This window comes from Trachurus trachurus (genome assembly GCF_905171665.1).
Source record: "Trachurus trachurus genome assembly, chromosome: 10".
Classification (NCBI taxonomy): Eukaryota; Metazoa; Chordata; class Actinopteri; order Carangiformes; family Carangidae; genus Trachurus; species Trachurus trachurus.
The window spans coordinates 25682509-25703672 of record NC_139894.1 but is presented as its reverse complement, the minus strand read 5'-3'; the positions used below and the strand labels follow the sequence as shown (position 1 = coordinate 25703672).

Here is a 21164-nt window from a genome sequence, read left to right as displayed (position 1 = left end):
CTGGCTGTGAATGAATCTCTCTCTCTCTCTCTCTCTCTCTCTCTCTCTCTCTCTCTCTTTCTGTTGCCTATATTACAGCAGATTGATGGAGACTGGAGAGATTGTGCTTGGAGTGAATGGGGCTGAAAATGGAGTGGTGCTAGGGGGGGCAACGATGGGGTTGGAGTGGCGATAGTGTGTGTGGGTTTTTTTGTGTTTTTTGTTTGGAGGGGGGGGGGGGCACAGTGCCAAGGCTCATCTGTGCTATGGGTGCTGTTTTAGACAGAGGTCCCTGATGTCAGATGGTGACGGTCAAGCAGAACTGATTTGGCTTCAACTAGTTACGCCAGCATGTTGAAATAAAAATAATAATAATAACCATAACTATCCATTTCTGTAATAAATGCTTTAAATCAAATTCCATAGCCTCAATCAACAATGATTTTTTAAAATCTTTTTGAGCTGTATTCATCGGTCCTGTTTCCATGGCAGCGTGACACATGTTTTTGCGGTAATCCTCCTCTTTTCCTGTAGTGGAGAGCTTTGAGATAGACTGGAGCTATTGTTACCCCGGCTCCCAGCCCTATGTGATACCTGATTGAATCATCCTACTCAGAGATGTCTTTGATCTAAAATCTGCATGCGGAGGCCCACACTAGTATATTTTTCATCCGCGTGGAGATGATCAAATCTCCACGTAGCAAATGCTGCAGTGTGATTGGTTTCTCATGTTAATAGCAGATAACAGAGGGATGTTGCATTTATTCAGTGGTCACATTTGTGCATGCCTACTCAAGCAGAGAGAGACACTCACACGCCTAAATTTGGAAATATTCTGGTGCATCCGAAGTGTCCTTGCCTCATCCCATCATCTTGTCAATACCAGTGAAGCATCCTCATCTGTCGCCATGACTACGGCTGTTTTTTCCCTTCCAGGCATGGACGTCCCTCCTCTATGTTCACTCCTCTGCCCTGATTGGCTTATATCCCCTGTAGCTGTCTCAATAGACCATCAGGGAGGTGTGCTTGTCTACAGGTTGAAGGGGGCAACGTAGCTGCTGATTTGGGGAGCTTAGATCCTCACGGGGGGTTCGGATGATACAAACAAACGCGCGCGCACACACACATACACATACAATCTGCTGTTTCTCGTGAACGTTCCTCCAAATACACCGCATCAGCAGGAAGGTAGAATAGCATTTTTGTGGCGGAGGGATGAGGTGAATATTAAAAAGGTTTTCTCATCTAGGGATTTCGTTTTTTTTAACAGGCAAAGGAATCTTAAATGACTGAGGGAAAACATCTCCTGCTCCATTTAAAACGTAATACTGACTCATTATTAATATGCAAAAGCCTTCATACAAGTAAAGAACTAATTTCATGTCCATCCATGTGACAAACCTGTCTCCCGGCTTCTGATAACTCCTTACCTACAGCCTAAGCAGCTCCTGTCAGGCTTGGTTAGCGCTGGCTGCTCTGCCCACAGCCCCAGGGACTAGATGCATGGTTAGCTCAGGACTGGAGAATGCTGATGAACACTACTTTGGAGAGAACAATTGGAACAAACAGTTGGAGCTTTGCCATAGATGCATACACAGGTTTAATGCATACAAAAAGTGTGCCGGCACGTGTGAGTGTGTGAGTGCGTGCATGAGTGCGTACGCGAGCCTCGAGGCGACAAAGCTAAGTCCTCAGTGTGATGGATAGTGTTGCTGCATGGTAGATGGATGATGTCAGACTCAGGTCCTTCTCAGGAACATTGTCCGCTGTCTCCTGTCCTTTAATGAGCACAACCTTTAGCTTCTAAAGTCCCTGTGAAGAATACTGATCACCTGACAGGCTTTCGTTACAGACCATATCCAGCATGCACGTAAAACAATACTCCACTAACGTACGTGCACGCAGTCGCACAATTAAAAGATTTATTTTTAGTGTCGCATAATGTCCACATTATTCATTCATGATGTTAAAATCAATAGAAAATATATGATGAGTCATCCTTCCATGTTTTGTCAAAGACTGCGCTGCAGATAAAATAGCAAGCCCTGGTGACAGCATGAAGGAAGAGAGATTATCCCTTCACATTTGTTTGCTCCTCAGCATTTATATTACATTAACACATGTAATTATTCTAATGTCATAATGGGGCAATTACCATCCCAGTGTGGAGATTGGTGCTGTGCTTCTGAACGCTGTGTTGTTTCTCCACTAATGGCTCTTGCCTATTTTGTGTTGTCGTATTTTGTTGTGTTGTACACTGTGGTCTGTGTTAGCTATTGTGTCGTTCTATTTGCAATCCCTAAGCTGCCAGTGGGCCCTGGCTTTGAGGGTGTGTATTTGCATCCATTAGTAATCTGAGTGGGTTTAGCAACAAGAATTTACACAAACTGAGGCCAAAATGAGGCTGAGTCCTGTTTAACAATCACTTTCAAATTTGTTTTATGTGCTTTTTTAGATCACGTGTGTGTCCAAAAGTATTGGTCAGTGTGTGCAGTGATGTTTATGCTCTTGTAGTGGTTTTTCCACAACAGTGGCTTCATTTAAACAGAATAAAACATAAGCTCTTGCTTGTCTCTCCCTCCCCTCTCTGCAGTTGATAAGTGGAGGCTCAATCGTCAATGCTGAGGCGGTATGGGACCATGTGACCATGGCGGACCGGGAGTTGGCGTTTAAGGCCGGTGACGTCATCAAGGTGCTGGACGCCTCCAACAAGGACTGGTGGTGGGGCCAGATTGACGAGGAGGAAGGATGGTTCCCTGCCAGCTTTGTACGGGTGAGTTAGCTGCAGCCATGGCTGGCCAGCGACCATAGACACAACACACACCCACACACACACAGAAATGGAGGCACATGAACATATGCACAAAAGCTGATAAATAAACATACTGGGAGGTGCACACGCACAAGTTTTCTTGTCGTATACACAAAACCACACACAGATACGCTGGCTCAACGCACAGATACACACAGTTGAATAATTTATTTTAAATAATACATAACACTCAAGAGATCAGAGAACAGCTTGCTAAGAGCCTTTATCTGGTGCTCAGGGACAATGAAGCAAAGATGCTGATGAGCCCCCTTTTTTAAGTTTGGCACCACCTTCAACTACTATCCTTGAACTCAACTTAGATTTACAATGTGTTCACTTTTCATTGTGATTATGTAATATCAACCTAATTTGAGCTCTACTAAACCAAGCACTGCATTAACACAGAGGGCTGATCCAGCTGCGGTATGTTATGCTATACCTCTTTCGCTTGACTTAATGAAGGCTTAGCATCCTTGTTCTAGGTGGAGGCTGCCACAGCAGATAACCCCCTCCCCCACTCCCCACTTTCCCCTCCCAAGACACTCCTCATGGCCATCCCCCACCTGTCCACCCTTCCATATTCACTCCTGAGAGGGCAGGGCAGACAGGCTGACTGACTGTCAACCAAAAAGTATCTTTTTGTTCTGTCATTCTCTCTCTCCAAGGTGGAACCCCACCCTCCTCAGCCCCAAACAAAACAGGTTTTCTATATCAACCCCATAGCAACTCCACGGTTCCAAAACACCACGTCAAAGGTGCGTTTTCCCAGCTTCATCTACCCATCCAGCCTGCCCGCCCACCCGCCCGCTCCAGTCTGTCCACGCAACGTACCCTCGACATTACCAAACATTAACGTTCCCATGACGTTATCACATCATCCTCAATGGGGTCGATAGAGAGGCAGAACCGATGAGTCAAGAGTAAAGATAATGTTTAACGTCTTCCTGATGAACTATACTCAATTTCTACAAGTGCATTTACATAGAACTAGATGCATTTGATTGACTAGATGGAATCATTGTTCTTGTTAACATTCATGGTGATTTCCTTTGCAAATCTGGACCATTTCCTTCAGTACTCTTATTTACTATTGACTCTGACTATTTCTCAGTCTTAATGCTGCGCTACTGGTTCTCGTCTGCAGTCAGTGCTCTACCACCCGTCACTCTGCTTGTCTGTGGCGCTGCATTTCTCATCTTGTGTTTGGCATTCTACCCGTCGGTTCTTTGATGTTCTCTTGGCAAACTGTGTGTCATCAGGTGTTGGCTGCTGGGCATCTGAAACCACACTCACTTGGCCCTTTATATGAGCGAGAGTGGAATACACTATGTATGTGGATCTGTGGGCGCGTGTGTGTGCGTATGTGAGTGTGAGTGTTGGTGAGCGCATGCTTGCGTGAAGAAATCTGGAGGTTGTGTGATGTGTGATGTGTGTGTATGTGCATGCGTATGTACAGAGGGGAATTTTTTTGTGTTTTTTTTTTCCGTAGTCACACACAGGCCCAGAGATGGGCATTAAATATCCTCTGGGCACCAGTGTCAGAAAGAGGCTTATTTTAAACTCCCGAGTGTTTGGCAGTTTGTCCTGCACCTTTCTGACATGTTGGACCAAGAGTCTGACTCACTGTCCAAACTTCCAGCACCCCTCTAAATGAAGCTCCTTGTGTGTGAAATGGGTGTTTATGTAGTATGTGCTGTGGACGTGTGTGTGCCTCTGTGTGTGTATGATATAATCCTGGCCATGAAGAGTTGAGTGGTACCAGCACTACAGGAAAGATTTTGTGATATTAACACCGTAACACATCTGTTTACTAATTCTTTCTTCATCAGATTGATACACTTAATTACTAAACTGTCCACATTTCATACTCAACTGCATGTGTATGTGGCTCTGTGTGTCTGTGTCTGTCTGTGTGTGTGTCTGTGTGTGTGTGTCTGTGTCTGTGTGTGTGTGTGTGTGTGGATGTATTTGTCTCCAGCTGTGGGTGAACCAGGAGGACGGGGGAGCAGAGCCAGCAGAGGGGACCAGCGAAGTGCAGAATGGACATCTGGATCCGACCAATGACTGCTTGTGTCTGGGGTCGCCTCTCCAGAACCGAGACCAGATGAGAGCTAATGTCATCAATGAGATCATGAGCACAGAGAGACACTACATAAAACACCTCAAGGATATCTGTGAGGTACTAAAACACTCTCATGCATCCATCATCACACACGTGCATACATACTGCTCCTCCAGGCTGTGCTTTTATACCGAGGTACAGTAGGAAAGGTAAATGGTGAGGAATTGAGGCGTGAGAGAGAAGATGCAATTTGACGCTACACAAGAGTCCAGTATGAATTCTTAACACTCCCACATTCACATGTCTTTTTCCAGACATATTTGTTAGATACAAAAACACAATATGTCATCAGCACACTGCAGTGACAACAGCCAAACTTGGAATGATCTGGTCCAGATTAAATTTGTCATCATCTCATGAATCATGATCAAGTGACGAGCTGGAATTCACACCTAATAAAATTAAACAAAAAGCCTTTTCCCATTTCTAATGTTTCTGCTTGGAAAAGCTTTTATAAGGATTCAAAACATGACAGTTTACGTTATAAATCTTGATAGGTTATTTATATCAAGAATTAAACAATTTAATTCAACAAATTCATTCCTAAATTCACCAACATAACGTTGATTCACTTTTGTGAATATCCCAAAGCTAACAATGGCTTCTTTAGAGTTTAGAAGAAACAAGTAACTATAGAAGATAAATGGTTGTTGTATGATGGACTGACAAACATACATTAAAGCAGATATCAGCTTCACGGCCGTTTCGGCTAATGCTGCGTTCAAGGCAGGCTTTTGAAACCGTAAGTTACAGCTTCAAGTCACAACTACGACTTGGTAGCGTTCCAGGTAACCCGTAGCTCGTGTTTTTACCATCCTGTTGTCTGTGAAAGTTCCCTATAACGGCCACTCGTAACTTCCGACCCGTGAACTCGTACCAGATCGAACTGGTATGACTTCACAGGAAGGAAAAACACAAAGTACGAGTTTCTTTGAACGCACCATGAGTTAGCAGCCCCCGCCCTTGTCAGGCATCAATTGGTCCTCGTGCTACGTCACCACATTCACGCGCATCCCTTGGCTGCACACACAGCCCTTCATGCCGTTCTCTCTCCTCATTGGATAACACTTGTATCCCACAAGGAAAATTTTCTCCTCGGGTTACAGCAGAGCAGAGTGACGGAGAGACTCGTGTTTAGGCTGAAATACTTCATGTAAGTGATTGCTGACGGAAAATAGGACTATTTAGGACTTATATTAACAAAACATTCCACTGATATCTGCTTTAAGACTTCCAGTCATGACAAACCAGGTATATAGTTACTTGGTTTATGAAAAGGAACAGGCCATAGTCATAATTTAACAGTATCTTACAGCTGTTTGTTCACCAATAGCATTAACAATATAACATTGATTGGTACTATTATTAGTCAGTTGCCATCAGTTTGTCTTCCCGTTGATTATGTTAAAATACACAGTTGCCCATATAGTTGGAATAATTTTTTTTCAGACATTCCTCTTTTAAGTTTTATTCTAAAGGTTAATTGTGGTTTAATTATCACAGTGACATGTTTGGAAGAGATTGATCAATAAAGTTTTGAGATATATATACACTTTGTCTAAGAATAAATCACACCGTCACAATCACTTCATGAGAAGAGGTAAAAAAAAAAATGGGCAACCATGTAGATAGAAAGATATATTAGTTCAAGTAAGATACAAAATTCAATTTTCAGGTGGTTAGTTGGTCTTTGCTAGTTGCATACAGCCAGGACATTACTTTTACTCTCACATCTAATCATCTTCCCTTAATCCTTTGCATCCCTGTACTATTACAAGGGAAGCAGGTGGTATTAAGGGTAAATTTCACCGTCTCACTGCAACCTTTGCAAATTGTTTTCACATCAGCGAAGAGGGTAAAAGGTTTTTGGAATTGGGAAAGATAATTAGAGGAGAAATGTGCATGAGAGTCTCTGCACATGTACAAGTCAGAGTGCCAGAAATGCTTCTTGTCTTCATGTACAACAAATATCCACACAGTCATTTGTGCTTTTAATTCCTTATGAAAACATGCATGACTTTAACATGCCATAGGCTACACTAAATTTCTCCTCACTGCTTAAATTGTGATAATTTTGATTTAGCTTAACTTCAAGAAACAAAACAAAAAGGCTTAGAGTGTGTATTTCACAAAGACAACAGAGATAATTCTGGGTGGTGGAGTGTGAAATAGCAAAAACCTACCACTTACAGCAGATCTTTTCCAAAGCCTCAGGGTGTGCCAAAGCTTCAGGGCCAAAGCTTCAGGGCATTTAATTTACCACAAGAATTGGACTGACAAATTGGGACCACAGTTCAACCTATACAAAGTGTTTTTTGAGTCTATAAAGGCTTCCAGAGAGTCATAGTTCATTTTAATTTAAATGAATTATATTTAGTGAATGACTTGACATGTTTATTACAAAGAATTAACAAAAGTTGGAAAGATGGAGATCTGGTGAAACAAGCTAAAAGGTAGATTGCACATTTCTGCATCGTTTACTGACTCGTACTCTTGGAGCTATATCACAAAATATGACCTGGCACTTACACTGTATCTTCTATGAAAACCTCATCATTGTTGTTTTACTTGTATTGTTGCAGGGCTACCTACGCCAGTGCAGGAAGCGTGTGGACATGTTCAATGATGACCAGCTCAAGGTCATCTTCGGCAACATCGAAGACATCTACCGCTTCCAGATGGGCTTTGTGAGAGACTTGGAGAAACAGTACAACACAGAGGAGCCGCACCTCTCTGAAATTGGACCATGTTTTTTAGAACACGTAAGCTCAAATGTCATAAATATCCTCCTTTTTTTATTTAGGTCTGATAAAAAATGAACAGACTTTTACACACTGTCCAGCTGAGAGCAGCCATAATTGCTAATAATTGTGTTAGGCCTGTTATCTCAAGATCAGAACTTAATTATCTCGTCATCTTGAGATAACAGTTAAGTTGTGAAGATAATTAAGTCACCAGCAAACAGTTTATCTCCAGATAACGAGATAATTAAGTCATGATCTTGAGAAAACAGCCCTAATATAAATTTTAGCAGCCGTAGCCGTTCCTCTGTATATATCGGCTTCTCCGCAGCATGTCTTATCGAATGTAGGATTCATTGATCATGTACATCTTTCCTCTACAGCAAGATGGGTTTTGGATCTATTCAGAATACTGTAACAACCACTTGGATGCCTGTATGGAGCTGAGTAAGCTGATGAGGGATGGCAGGTACCAGCACTTCTTCGAGGCCTGTCGCCTCCTACAGCAAATGATTGACATCGCCATCGACGGCTTCCTGCTCACCCCTGTCCAGAAAATCTGCAAATATCCACTTCAGTTGGCCGAGCTTCTCAAATACACTGCACAGGAGCACAGGTACTCTACACCGGGTCCAAGATCACATTTAATCTGCTGATTGTGTTGCTTTTTGATGGCCAGTTCATTTGTTTCTAAAAAGAATCTATTACTGGTGCATCATTGTGCTCCAGATGCATTGTGTTGTGATGCAGCTGTTGCAGGTGTTGGGTTCATTCTGGCGGAGCGGTGATCATCCATGCATGAACTGAAACAAATGTTGTTTTGCTCTGTTGCCTGTGAATGTTTAAGAGGACATCATTTAATGGAAGGAACCTATACAACAGCGCTGTGTTGCATAAGCGAGGCAGATCGTTTTCATATCTATGTCACGGCCATGGGATTATTACGTAGAAGTCTGTATATAAATAGATTGTAGATTAAATATGAATTTGAGCTTTTGCTGGCACACGTACAAACGTCGACGTTCCACAAGCTGCACACGCAGCTCAGAAGCACAATGGACAATCTAAACATTTGCAGATGATCTCTCGCGAAACAGACGCACATGCGAGCATCCAGATGTGCAAACTCATGCGTGCAAACCCACAGAAACATGGTGTAAGTGATTCAGCGTGTCTCAGCCAGCTCCAGGTCATTCACAAACCACGCATTCTCAGCCAGAGAGGGATAGGTGCCATCTCTGCCAGCGAGGCCTGCCAGATCACAGTGTTTGACTGTTAGGAGCTGTGGAGAATCTGCCAGATATAGGCCTGCTCCCTGTCACACACACAGCACTGTCACACACACACACACACACACACACACACACACACACACACACACACACACACACACACACACACACACACACACACACACACACACACACACACATGCATTATCTGAGGATTGGATCCATAGCACATCTAAGCCAGAGGGATAAATTCAATACAGTTAGCAAAGATGCAGCCAGAGTTAACTGTAGTCAGAGAAAATGGCTGATTGGAATTAAGTAGTGGTGTGTTATTTTGACTGTGCTGAAACAGACCTATGGCTGTTACTTAAGTTTACAACCTTTAATTGGCTATTTTCTACTACTACTGCAACATTTATTACAGCTTTAATAAACGATGTATTTACATTGTATCCGTAGTGACTATCGATACGTGGCGGCAGCCCTGGCAGTAATGCGCAACGTCACTCAGCAGATCAATGAGAGGAAGAGGAGGCTGGAGAACATCGACAAGATCGCCCAGTGGCAAGCCTCTGTTCTGGACTGGGAGGTATGTGCTGCTTCTGACTATGGTGTAATTACAAAGTATCTGATGTCCACTGATGTCTCAGTCCGATCTGGTCTGTTTAGCCTAGCATGTATAGTGAAGGGAAGAAGTTACATTTAACTCAGTATCACCAAACCTGGACAAGTTTTACCCAGCCTCAAGGTAACACTGTTTCAATATGTTTGGCACATTGATAATACATTTTGTAATATTCTGTAAATCTAATTATGAAAATTTTCCTCTCAGACAAACACAATGATATGTTTTATTCAATGTCGCCACAGTCGCCATGTAGAAAGTTTTAAACAACCTCAAATCTGCTTGCGGAAAACATTTCATTCAGTGTTTGTTCATGCTTGAAATTCTTTTGAATTTTTAAAATGTATTTATTTTTAACGAACTGGAAATGACCTCCTTCAGACCCAGACACAAGGTTGTGTGGCCTTACTGCTATAACATAAAACACACTCTACATCTGTCAAAGGTGGATTCAGATAGTTATTAATGTTAGAATTTAGTTTGGATGCTTGTAAGAGGTTCGGTCTGCATTGTGTTAGTACACAATATGTAGTGCTTTTTTGACAGAGTAAACAATAGTAAACAAAATGAAGATCACAATATTTGACCATTATTGTTCCCAAAATGTACACTAGCTGCTTTGTTCACTTTACTTGAAAATGAGCATTGTACCTTCCTGTGTGTGTGCCCCCTTGTTTATCTGACACTGGAATTAGGCCATCGCCACCGACAACATGTCCTCCTTCTGTCCTTAGCAGCCATTTTTTTTACATGTTTGAAAATACATTGGTGGTCCCAATATTGGTCTAATCATTCCTATTTTGAATGAATAGGTGTGTTCATTTTCACAAGTTTAAATACAGAAGAGTGCAAATTCCGACACATCCATAGAGCCTAGTGTGGATTAAGATCCTGAAAGGCAGCAGCATACATTTCCCATAATGCCACTTTATAGCTATTCTTTTGTTGGACTTCCCTGTCTGGTACACAGCCATGTCTTAGTAACTCCATGTTTGCATATATAAAGTGAGCTCTCTGTAAAAAAAATAACAAAAACTGAGGCCTGTCTGATGACATCATTGGGGTTAATTTCTCAGACTTGATAAAGCTGTTTCAGAGCCTCAGAGGACCACACCAACTGTTTTCACAGGATGAGATGAGATAACTAATCTTTGTCTGTGCCATAAGTGGAATATTCTGTTTTTCTATAACATTGTATCTTCATGTGTGTGTGTGTGTGTGTGTGTGTGTGTGTGTGTGTGTGTGTGTGTGTGTGTGTGTGTGTGTGTGTGTGTGTGTGTCTAGGGGGATGATATCTTGGACAGGAGCTCAGAGCTCATCTACACTGGGGAGTTGTCATGGATCTATCAGCCGTATGGGCGCAGCCAGCAGCGAGTCTTCTTCCTCTTTGATCACCAGCTGGTCCTCTGTAAGAAGGTAGGAGCTCTCTCTCTCTCTCTTTGTCTCTTTGTTCACTTTCTTCCCTTGTATTGGAAGTCTTTGTTGGCTGAAAACAAGCTGATAAGCCAAAACTCTCCCTCGGCCTTGTTTTCTTGAAAGTCGTGTGTATCACATGCCCGGTGACGGAGATGCTCAAAGACAATGTGACTTCCTTAGCCTTACTCGAGAGCTGCAAATAGATTACATAATCCTGTGTGAGGCGCACCAGCGCTCGGTGGAGATGCGTTCAACTCCTCAGCACCTTTCACAAAATGGAGCTGTGGTAGTTTGGGCTCCAATGCACCAGGGCTGTGCTCTCCTGTCAGACGGATGTTCACGCTCGGCTGGACGCGGCAATACATGCACACAGAGACGAATACACAGATGCAGACAGACACTTACACACAAAAACACACACAGGCAGAATAAATGCATCATCCCAGGCGTACACACTCACACGTGTACAGACAGGGGAACAATCATTTCACCATAACACACACACACAAACACCCAGAAAAAATATAGCACATATTAATACACTGTCTTTGTGTGTCTCTGTCTTTCCCTCTGACCTCCCCCCTCCTCCCTCCTCCTATCACATTTGAACATCTCTGGCACCAGAGATAAACTCCACCGTGCCTGCACACATGTGCGTCAGTTTTTCTGGTCCAATAAATAAAAGCCAAAGCTCCAAGACACACTATGTTATGAATTCTACTGTAGTTCTTGTTCTGCACTCCGGTACAACATGTGTAATGGCAGCCCTTAGGGTGTGTTAGTAGCACGTTGCATGTACCCTTCCATCTTTTCCTCTCATCTCCTCCTTATCAGCGCACGAATACGGATTTGTCTCTGCATGCTTGTTAAAATATCCCTGCTCCTTTTCTCATTTTACCCTCCTTGACCTCAGAGTGAGACTGGATGTTATTTGTTCTTGAGGCAATGGTCACGATGAAGATTTATTTTTATTCCTGCCATTTACATCGAGTTATGCTCATTCGTGCTTGATGTACTGGTGCACAGCAGGAAGAGTTAGTCAATTAATTGACTCGGCGACTGGCCGAAAATTACTACTACTTCAAAACTATTTTGAGGATTGATTAATCCATCAAAGTAATTTTTCACACTAAAGTGCCAAACGTTACATTTGTACAACTTCCCCAGTGTGACAGTTTGCTGCTCTTCTTTGTCCGATGTGACAGTTAACTGAATATTTTTTGGGGGACTTAACAAACAAGACATCGTGTCAAACTGTGGGAGATTGTGATTCACTCGTCGATTGTTTTTTGTTTTTTTGTTTTTATTTTTTAAATATATTTTTTGGCTTTTTTAAAAATTTGATAGTACATAGTGAGATAGACAGGAAAGGGGGAGGCAGAGAGAGGGGGAATGACATGCAGGAAAGGTCTGCCCGACGCGGGATTCGAACCGGGGACGCTTGCGTTGAGGACTAGCCTCTACATGAGGCGGCCGTTTTAACCACTGCGCCACGCACCGCCCCTGTCAATTGTTTAATACATTAATAATTGACATTAAATTACTGATGAAAATAATCATTAGTTGCAGCCCCTGTGCTTGTGTATCTGAAAAATGTATAGATTCAGTTTTCATTGTTTTGTATATTTTATGAGGCTACTGTGTTCTGTTCTGTTCTACAATCAAAAACAATATTAAGAAAGTCTGTCAACAAAGACTGAGCTCCATAAACTCTCATAGCATCTGCAAAACAAATAAGAATATGATTTATTGACTGTATGTGGGTTAGTCTGTGTAAAAACCTCTGTTAAAATAGTATTCTTGCTTTTTTGTGATACCTAGTGAGGAGCAGGTTTACTGAAATTTGGCTTCCTGCTATGTGTGTGCAAGGTGTTTGTATGTTTGGGCAGCAGATGGAAAGGTTGCATAAGAGAGGCTCTCAGGACACCAAGGGAAGGCTGCTTGTTGACACCTCTAATGTTCAGTGCACACAAACACAAAGAGACAGAGACACACATTAACGAGCATCTTCTTCTTCTCTCGCTCAGGATCTGATACGCCGGGACATCCTGTACTACAAGGGCCGCATCGACATGGACCGCTACGAGGTGCGGGACGCCACAGACGGGCGTGACGATGACTTCAATGTCAGTGTGAAGAACGCCTTCAAACTGTGCAACAAAGACAGCGAGGAGATCCACATCTTCCTGGCCAAGAAGCCGGAGGAGAAGATCCGCTGGCTCAGGGCCTTCCACGAGGAGAGGAAGATGGTGCAGGAGGATGAGAAAATCGGTTAGTCACGCACCTCCCTGTTTGGAAACTAGGGAGGTGCTTTTCATTCACAGTGGGCAGTGGAGCTTCGTGTTGTATTTCCCTGAAGCGCATTGCAAGGGGACAAAACGCAAGCTTCCCAGTGCAATGTTCGATCAGCTCTGATTGGCTGGATCACAGTCAAATGCTTTTTGTGCGTTTTGAAAAGTTAAAGCTAAACAATGTTGCGTCTATCCTTAAGCCAAAGTAAAAAGTAAACATCTCTTTTTTAAATGACCTACAACCTCTGTGTGAAACATTTAACCCACATCCAATCTTATTGCTGTTTAGGTTTCGAGATCTCTGAGTACCAGAAGCGGCAGGCAGCCATGACAGTGAGAAAGGTGACCAAACAGAAAGGTGAGGCAACAAGAAGATATCAGGTGATTTCCTTTTTTTTTTCCTCGCTGCTGTGCTCTGTCTTCTCATCGCTGTTTACTCTTCCCTTAACCTGCTCTTTTTTCTTTTCACTTTCTACACTTTTTTTAAACACGCATACTTTGTTTATGAATGGACCTAGACTAGTCGTGTACTAAGTAAGCTAGAAAAGTCAAGTGAATTCATGCCGTCTCGCCACACTATTATCACTTTCAATATTTTCCATTTGAGTTAAATGTTGTTAAATGTCAGCCCATATGAGGATGACTTGATATGAAGTTGTAAAGCAGCTGTTAAGCATCAATGAAAAGACAGAGGGCTGTTTGCATGAACTACTGAGTTTAAAGGGTGATACCAGCGTTCCTGACATGCGGGTCTTCTGTCACGCTTGTCTTGAAATGATTTAATACCTCACCCCACTGTTTGCATTTTTTTTCTTTTTTTGAGTTAGGGTGGTTGTTGGTGTTTTTCCCACATTCACAAAAAATCACTCTTTGAGCTTGTGAGTTTGTACAAACTGTACAGGTGTTGTATAGTTTTATTAACGCACCTAAATTGAACAACAATAAGCCTTTACCTTGCATTGTGTGAATCCAGCACAATAGCCAGGATAGGATAATCATGTTACTTTCCCTTCCTTTCTTTTTCTTCACTAGCTTTTTCTGTTTACCATACTCTGATGTCTGAATATTATGGCAACAGCATGAACCCCAACAGTTACCAGCTATCTCAGTAACAGACAAACATGCCAAACAAGCTTTTCCGGGAAGCTAGTTGCTGACAAAGTCTTCAAGAGACAGAGGACCCACACGCTCAACCTGCTGGTATCATCCTTTAAGATTTAGCCATTTTAGAGCTAGGCTAGATGTTTGTACATTTACCATTACTGATGTTCTTGCTATTGCCAGTTTCACAATAAGCATGACCATCCATTAAAGTATTAATTAATCAATGACCACTGCTGGAATGTTCTCTCTGACGTAAGGATCCCTGTAGATGTCTGTGAGAAGTAAATGTTGTATGTTTCTAAGTGCTGTATGTGTACATGGCTGGCACAAGGTGAAGTACTCTCTTGAATTTCAGATTCATTTATAGATTTCATCTTGAGAAAGAGGGCCATGTTGTATGGACATGGTTTGAAAATGATAAAGGTATATGCATTAGAGTTCTCCTTAGAGCTAGCACAATAAGATGCCATGGCAACTGCTAAGCAGCATTGGGAGGTGTTGTGATTAACGTTGGCATTGGAGCATGCAGTCACTGTCCAATCTGTTTACAAGCATTATCTTGACTATCCAAAATCAACAGGTCTCCACTAACACAATTATTGTGAACCCTTCTAACTGCTATAACAGTGTTTGGCAAAAATAGAAAAGAAAAAAGAAGAAAATCCCCAACCATAGACACTGTTTCTCATCTTTTCATGTTTCTCTAAGATGCCATGGCAACTTTTGAATATTTCATCTCCAAATATTGATTGTATCAAATTTTTAATTACACTAGCTAATCTAGTTGTGATGCTTGTAGACTGTAGCTAAATGACATTGTAGACTGTAGTTAAGCGCATATTAACAGCTTTCTGTTGGCTCTATTTTCGCCACTCTTGTGTTCTCAAGTGTCGAGGGTGCTATTCAAACAAAAGTGCTGTCAACAAACATGGAAGAACAGTGTCCCTTGTCCAAATGCCTGGTGTCATCATCGTATCAGATGTAATCTGTTAGTTCTCTTGTTTGCCTGCCACAGAGTTTGATTGAATAGCATCTTTAGTCTCCCTTGTGTCATTGCTAGAGCTGAATTCCACTCTTCTCCCAATTCAGCTGTCATCGTATGATCATAACGTGTCATATCTCAGGTTTAATATGCAGGAATGTTTACACCGACGGCTCATTTTGTACGTCTTTGTGCCTGTTTTCTGTGGAAGCATGACTTGATGTTGTGTTGTTGTGTCTGCTGAAGATACAATACTGACAATGTTTCTTCTTTGCTACCCACCTCCCTTCTTTGTCTCCTTCGCTTTGTGCCCTGCACTGCCTCCTTGTCCCTTTCCCTCCCCCCTCCCCTCACGACCCCCCCTCCCTCTCGCTCTCTTTGCACCTGCCTCCCTAGGTGTAAACAGGTGCACGCCCCCCTCATACCCACCCCCCCAGGACCCCCTCAGTGCGGGGCAGTATGAGGTAACGGAGGACATGGCACAAGGAGAGGTTTTTGAATTCAGTCAATCCAAAAGAGGCCAGGCTCCTTTCTGGCAGAATTTTAGTAGATTAGCTCCATTTAAGAAATAGAGATACACAGACTCTTCTGAAGGACCAGCTATTTTTCTTAGAAGCACTAAACACTGGATGATCATGTCCCATGATGAAGAAAAATACAAAAAAAAACACACATACACAAGAGACTCCGAAGTTAAGGACCAATGTTAATATAGAGTATGATTTGAAGCAGCAAGAGGACTGAAGACTTGGATTAAAAAAATTGAGGAAAAAAATAAACTTTACAATTCATATATGTTAGTAACGTTCTTAGTTATCATGCTTCTCCAGTTGAGTCATCTGTCATGAACTCCTTCCCTCGGATTCTGCATATTCACGTCATCTGAATGTCCTGGAGTTATTGAGATTGTTACATGATTTCATTTTTATTCCATCATCTGGAAAGAAACACAAGGCCAATTACAGGTCACTCCTAAAAAAGTATGATTGTGTCCAAAAGCTGAGATCTTGCTGTGCTGCTATGTGAGATTGCTTGTTGCATTCTTCTGAATGTGAGATTGAATAATGACGGGGGGCTCAGCTACAACCGGTGGCGCGCCAAGGACCTGTGAAGCTCGATCGCCAGCGCCACCTTCTGAGTTAGATCCATCCCGCCGCTGATCACAGACTGGTCAGGCCATCTCTGCTCTACTGATGTCTGCATCTGGACCCCTCCACCCCCCATCCCCCCGCCCCACATTCATTCTCAGCGCCCCATCCTCCTTTCTCTAGCTGTCTGCATACAGTAGCCTTCTCTTCACCGAGTCTGACGTTCACAGCTCTCTGCATCCCTCTCTTGTCCTCTCTATCTCTCTGCCCACCTGCTCAGCCTCTCTGAGTCAGTGGCTCTCAGAGGGAAGAGCTTCATTCCTTTGGAAACCTGCCATTGGCTATGATACGACAGGTCAGGGAACAAATCAATAGTCGGAACATCAATAGAATATTTACGTCCTCTCACCAACCACTCTTGACAGGGTATTCATATCCGATCACGCCGAGGGGCTGTGGGTTGCGTTTGACGGAGAGCTCGCCGCTCAGATGAAACAGCTGGGAGCAGGAGATAGGCAGGCTACGGTTCACCTGCCTTGTGTCAGAGCCCCTCCCCCACTCTCCCCAGAGACCACCCCTGTAGCACTGTGCTGGCAGCTCACTGGGTGTTTGGAAAGAGCACAGCCTACCTCCAGAAAATCCACTGAGAGCTAAAATTGAAGTTGATGCATTGGCCAAGGTCTAAAAGAATATCTTTTTCATATCAGCTGTAAAAATGAAACAAAAAAGAACAAAAAAAGACTTCCATCAGTTGACATAATTATTTTGTATTGCTCACACTGTAAAAAGCACAGTACATATTCAGTCTGAGGAGTACTTTATCTCTCATTTAAGTAGGGAGCAATGCAGCCGTGTGAGAAATTAGTACCCTAACCAGCACAAGGGGAAATGGTCAGAGAATGGAGGAATTTATAAATGAACAAGACCAGAGTTGTAAAGTACACGGCAGAAAAGTGGAATTAATCTGTAGCATGCAGGTGTGCTCTGACATATCCATACATCTCTAAAGGCTGCAGTTTCAAAATCTTGGCACCCCTTCCCCGGCACATTGTTCTCCAGATCTGATCCATGTTCTGGCAGTTAGCGCTGTCACCGTTAAGTGATTTGCGAAGGACTGTGGCCTGATCAGATTGATTCGATTCATCAACAAAAGTCCCACTGCAAGAGAGATCCCCACCGTAGAGTCCTTCAACCGAGGCATTAGGGAGGAGAAGATGTACTGAGGAGAAACTACCGATTTACACGCATCATGAAGGTGTATTCTTTTCTACAGTTGGAATGTAAGTGAAACATCTGTCCATGGTTTGTGATCATATTTTGACCTCAGATACAGAAGTACATTTTGTGTTGAATTATATCACCTGATGGACAGTACATATACAGTATGACAACTTGTGCAATGTGATATATCATTATATATCTTCACTATTCACTGCAACGTGATATGAAAGAGTTATATATCGTTCTATGTCATTTGTTTGCCTTCTTACAGGCCTTATAACCTATTGGAAAAAAGACCTTAGAATTGCTTTGTATGTTGTGTAATTTATGTTTTGTTTCAGTAAAGAAAGTTGAGAAATGGGTGAGTTGGCTGCTGGTGTCTGTAGAGATGGCTCCCAGTGAGATTGTTTTGGAAGATAATTTCCTCGTCTGGCACAGCAAAAAGATATGGTTCCCAGGCCATGATAACCTCAGGTCCCGTGTTATGCCCCACCCCAACAACCCCACCCCCCACCACCCTCCTCGTCCCCATCCCCCACCCCGTTACCTCCCAACTCCACGCCACCACCAGTACCAACATTCAGACACAAGCATGCAGGCTAACACACACAACATACACACACATACACAACACATGCACAACACACATAGACACACACATGCACATAATCATGCGCACTTGCTGGCCCGTTCTGCTGCGGAGAGGAGAGATGCTATCTAACAGTGCCTTCCAGCATTCCACTAGTGATTATCTATTCAGTTTCACAGGCAGATTTGAATTAGTCATGTATTTTCCCTTCAGTGTGGGACTTGCATCTCTCTCTCTCTCTCTCTCTCTCTCTCTCTCTCTCTCTCTCTCTCTCTCTCTCTCTCTCTCTCTCTCTTTCTCTCTCACTCTCTCTCTCCTTCTTTCTCTTTCATACACAGTGGGAATTCCTCGTTCCCCGGTGCATGAGATCAACTCGGACAGAAACTTAGAGGTCAGGCCTTTTCCATATAAGTAGATACTGTGCTGTCTGACTGAAACACTTTAAAACACCTTATTGTATTATATCACACTTACATAGCAGTAATTTTATTGCACAAAAAGAAGTTAATTCTTATTTCAGATGTTTAGAAGCTACATAGAGTTCCTTTATCTATTTAACATGCTGAGAGATGGTTTAATTTGAATATATAGTCGACTTAGGTTTCACTCTTCAAAGTATATTATTAACAGTGAGTTATGAATCAAAAGAAGAATCATCTATTTTACCTTTATCAGCATCACACTGTAAATACTGTAAAAAAAAACAGATCATATATTTGGATATTGGTATCTTGCGTTGGAGACGAATGTTGTTCCAGTTCTAGCGTGCGGTAGACCTCAGTACCAGGTAAATGCATGCTTGTGGCATCCAATATTTTGCATGAGACTTAAGACAATTCTGAACAGATTGTTTAGTTTCATTTTAACTTCCGATGGGATTTTCTTTTATTTCTTTTCTTTTCTTTTATTCTTCTCTTCCCAAAACGCGGAACCATTCACATGTGAACCCATGCCATCTCACTAACGGGAGTTCTTTTCTCTGTCCACCTGTCTCCTGCTCACTTCACATTACAGGTTATAGATTCTGTTTTTATTTATTGTCAAGTAGAGTGGGAGCATCTCCCCCCAATGCTGAATCAAAGACTGAACTGTTGATAGGTGAAATGAAAGGCACTGATGCTCTCTTTGCCCAGATAATGGGTAATATAAACTGTAACATTATTTTTAAACTTTCATTCTTTTCTCTTTTTTCTATTGACACCAACCAACACTGTCATGGTCCAAACTGCTGGTTATGTTTCTTTTATTCTTTCTTTCTTTCTTTCTTTTTAACTCCATTAACAGCTGAGGTAAAACGGGTATCATTTTTTTATGACAACAGTGAACCAAATAAGAGTTTGCACCGACCATGGGTGTTTGTGTATAGATTTGTAGCCAAGCAGAAGAGCTGAATAAATGCGAAACCTCTTGGGATGAGCTAAAAATAAACATAATCCTGAAGACACACACACACACACACACACACACACACACACACACACACACACACATACATACACACACACACACTACTGCATTGCAATTCATATCATGCTCTTTTCGTTTTAGATGACAAATGATTCTTTGAAGTACAATGACTTGACAGTGCAAATTAATTCCTCACTTGTATTTATTGAATGCAGTATTAAATAACACCATTTTGGCCATATTGTTAAAAGGATGTATATATTGGTTTTATTTTATTTTTTACATAATTATCAGTCTGACCTTGTATTGCGAGATGAGAGGACAGCCTTCTGAACAGTGTTTTTTTTTCTTCTTTCTTTTCTTTCCTTTTTTCTTTAATCTCTCTTCTGGTCATAAAACCAAGACAGCCAAGTTAGCTGACTGTCCAGAGTTTACTCGGATTTCTGTAATTTCTTTTAGTCCAGGGTGTACATGAGCCAGTAACCGCGTTCACTCACATTTAGCATAACAACATCTTCAGTAGGAGCTCCTTGCAGTTGGTTATGCAGTCCAGAGTTGTTTCAGAATAGTCAGGGTACAACAGAGTCTTCAATGAGCCATACATGGACATGGTGTTCAGTGACAACAAGGTAAACAGAAGACTGACATCTCACTTTTGAAATCTATTCATTGTATATTACCATCTAGTTTGAGGTCTGGATTTTCGCCTATCACAGAAGAACTTATCTCACAGTATCAACATCCTTTGTCACCATATGCAAACATTTGTCATTTTCTTTCTTGCAGCCCTTTGAGTTGGATTATTTGTTGTAGAAATGAAAAATCTTAAAAAGTAATGCCTATTCAATCCAGAAACTGTGAATGGGAGAGTGGAGATGTCAACTGTATGTACATTATATGTTTTGATGTAATCAGAAGCACTGGGAATATGTTGTACTTCGCTGTAAAAATCAATCCATATCTGATATAGCTGTACTTTTGTTGAAAATAAAACCTCTACAGAACTGCGTGTCAAGGCGTCAAAGTGTGAGTGAGGGCATTGTGCTGGGTTTCCTGTCGTGTGACATCATTTCCTGTTTGTTAGGCCCCCATTCCCAACAGCTGACACATTCAATCCTGGACATAATACAAATGAAAGGGCCGTGCTAAGAATTAAAAACATAAGATTAGATAACACCATCATCAGACAAGCAAAAGAAAAAAGAAATTCAACAAACTTCCAACCACAAATTGTACCCTGAAAATAACTACAACTACACTGTAATCAATAAGTAATGAGACTTATGCAAATATATTCTCCCAGTTGGCCGTGCTGAAGTGCGGGCTGATCGCTCCACTTCCTAATGTTTTGAAGTCCACAGATGCAAGACTGTTTTTCAGGCAAGATCTAAGACGTCCTGGTGTGATGCAGACAGTGTGTGTGTGTGTGTGTGTGTGTACCTACAGTTGTGTCTGGATGTCTGAGCAACTGTGGTGAGACCATGGATTTGTGTAAAGATACCTGTAATAAGGGCAGAGTCAAAGGTTACACAAGGAGGTAGGCTACTAATAGATC

General features: G+C 42.1%; 1 protein-coding gene across 3 annotated transcripts in view; it reads left to right on the top strand.

Annotated features, from left to right (window-relative positions):
* LOC310992347 (rho guanine nucleotide exchange factor 9) overlaps window positions 1–18211 on the top strand; it is a 34305-nt gene extending 16094 nt beyond the window's left edge. Inside the window, exons 2-11 of one of the 3 annotated variants that reach the window (XM_083980366.1) lie at window positions 2573–2752; window positions 3457–3546; window positions 4770–4970; window positions 7496–7675; window positions 8038–8270; window positions 9346–9475; window positions 10796–10927; window positions 12955–13198; window positions 13508–13576; window positions 15701–18211. In XM_083980366.1, the coding sequence (XP_083836492.1) occupies window positions 2627–2752; window positions 3457–3546; window positions 4770–4970; window positions 7496–7675; window positions 8038–8270; window positions 9346–9475; window positions 10796–10927; window positions 12955–13198; window positions 13508–13576; window positions 15701–15876 (1581 nt within the window). In that variant the 5' untranslated portion in view covers window positions 2573–2626 and the 3' untranslated portion in view covers window positions 15877–18211. Of the gene's footprint in view, window positions 1–2572; window positions 2753–3456; window positions 3547–4769; window positions 4971–7495; window positions 7676–8037; window positions 8271–9345; window positions 9476–10795; window positions 10928–12954; window positions 13199–13507; window positions 13600–15700 lie in introns of all 3 variants that reach the window. The other 2 variants (XM_083980364.1, XM_083980365.1) reach the window with 2 other exon arrangements.
* The last annotated feature ends 2953 nt before the right edge of the window (window positions 18212–21164 follow it).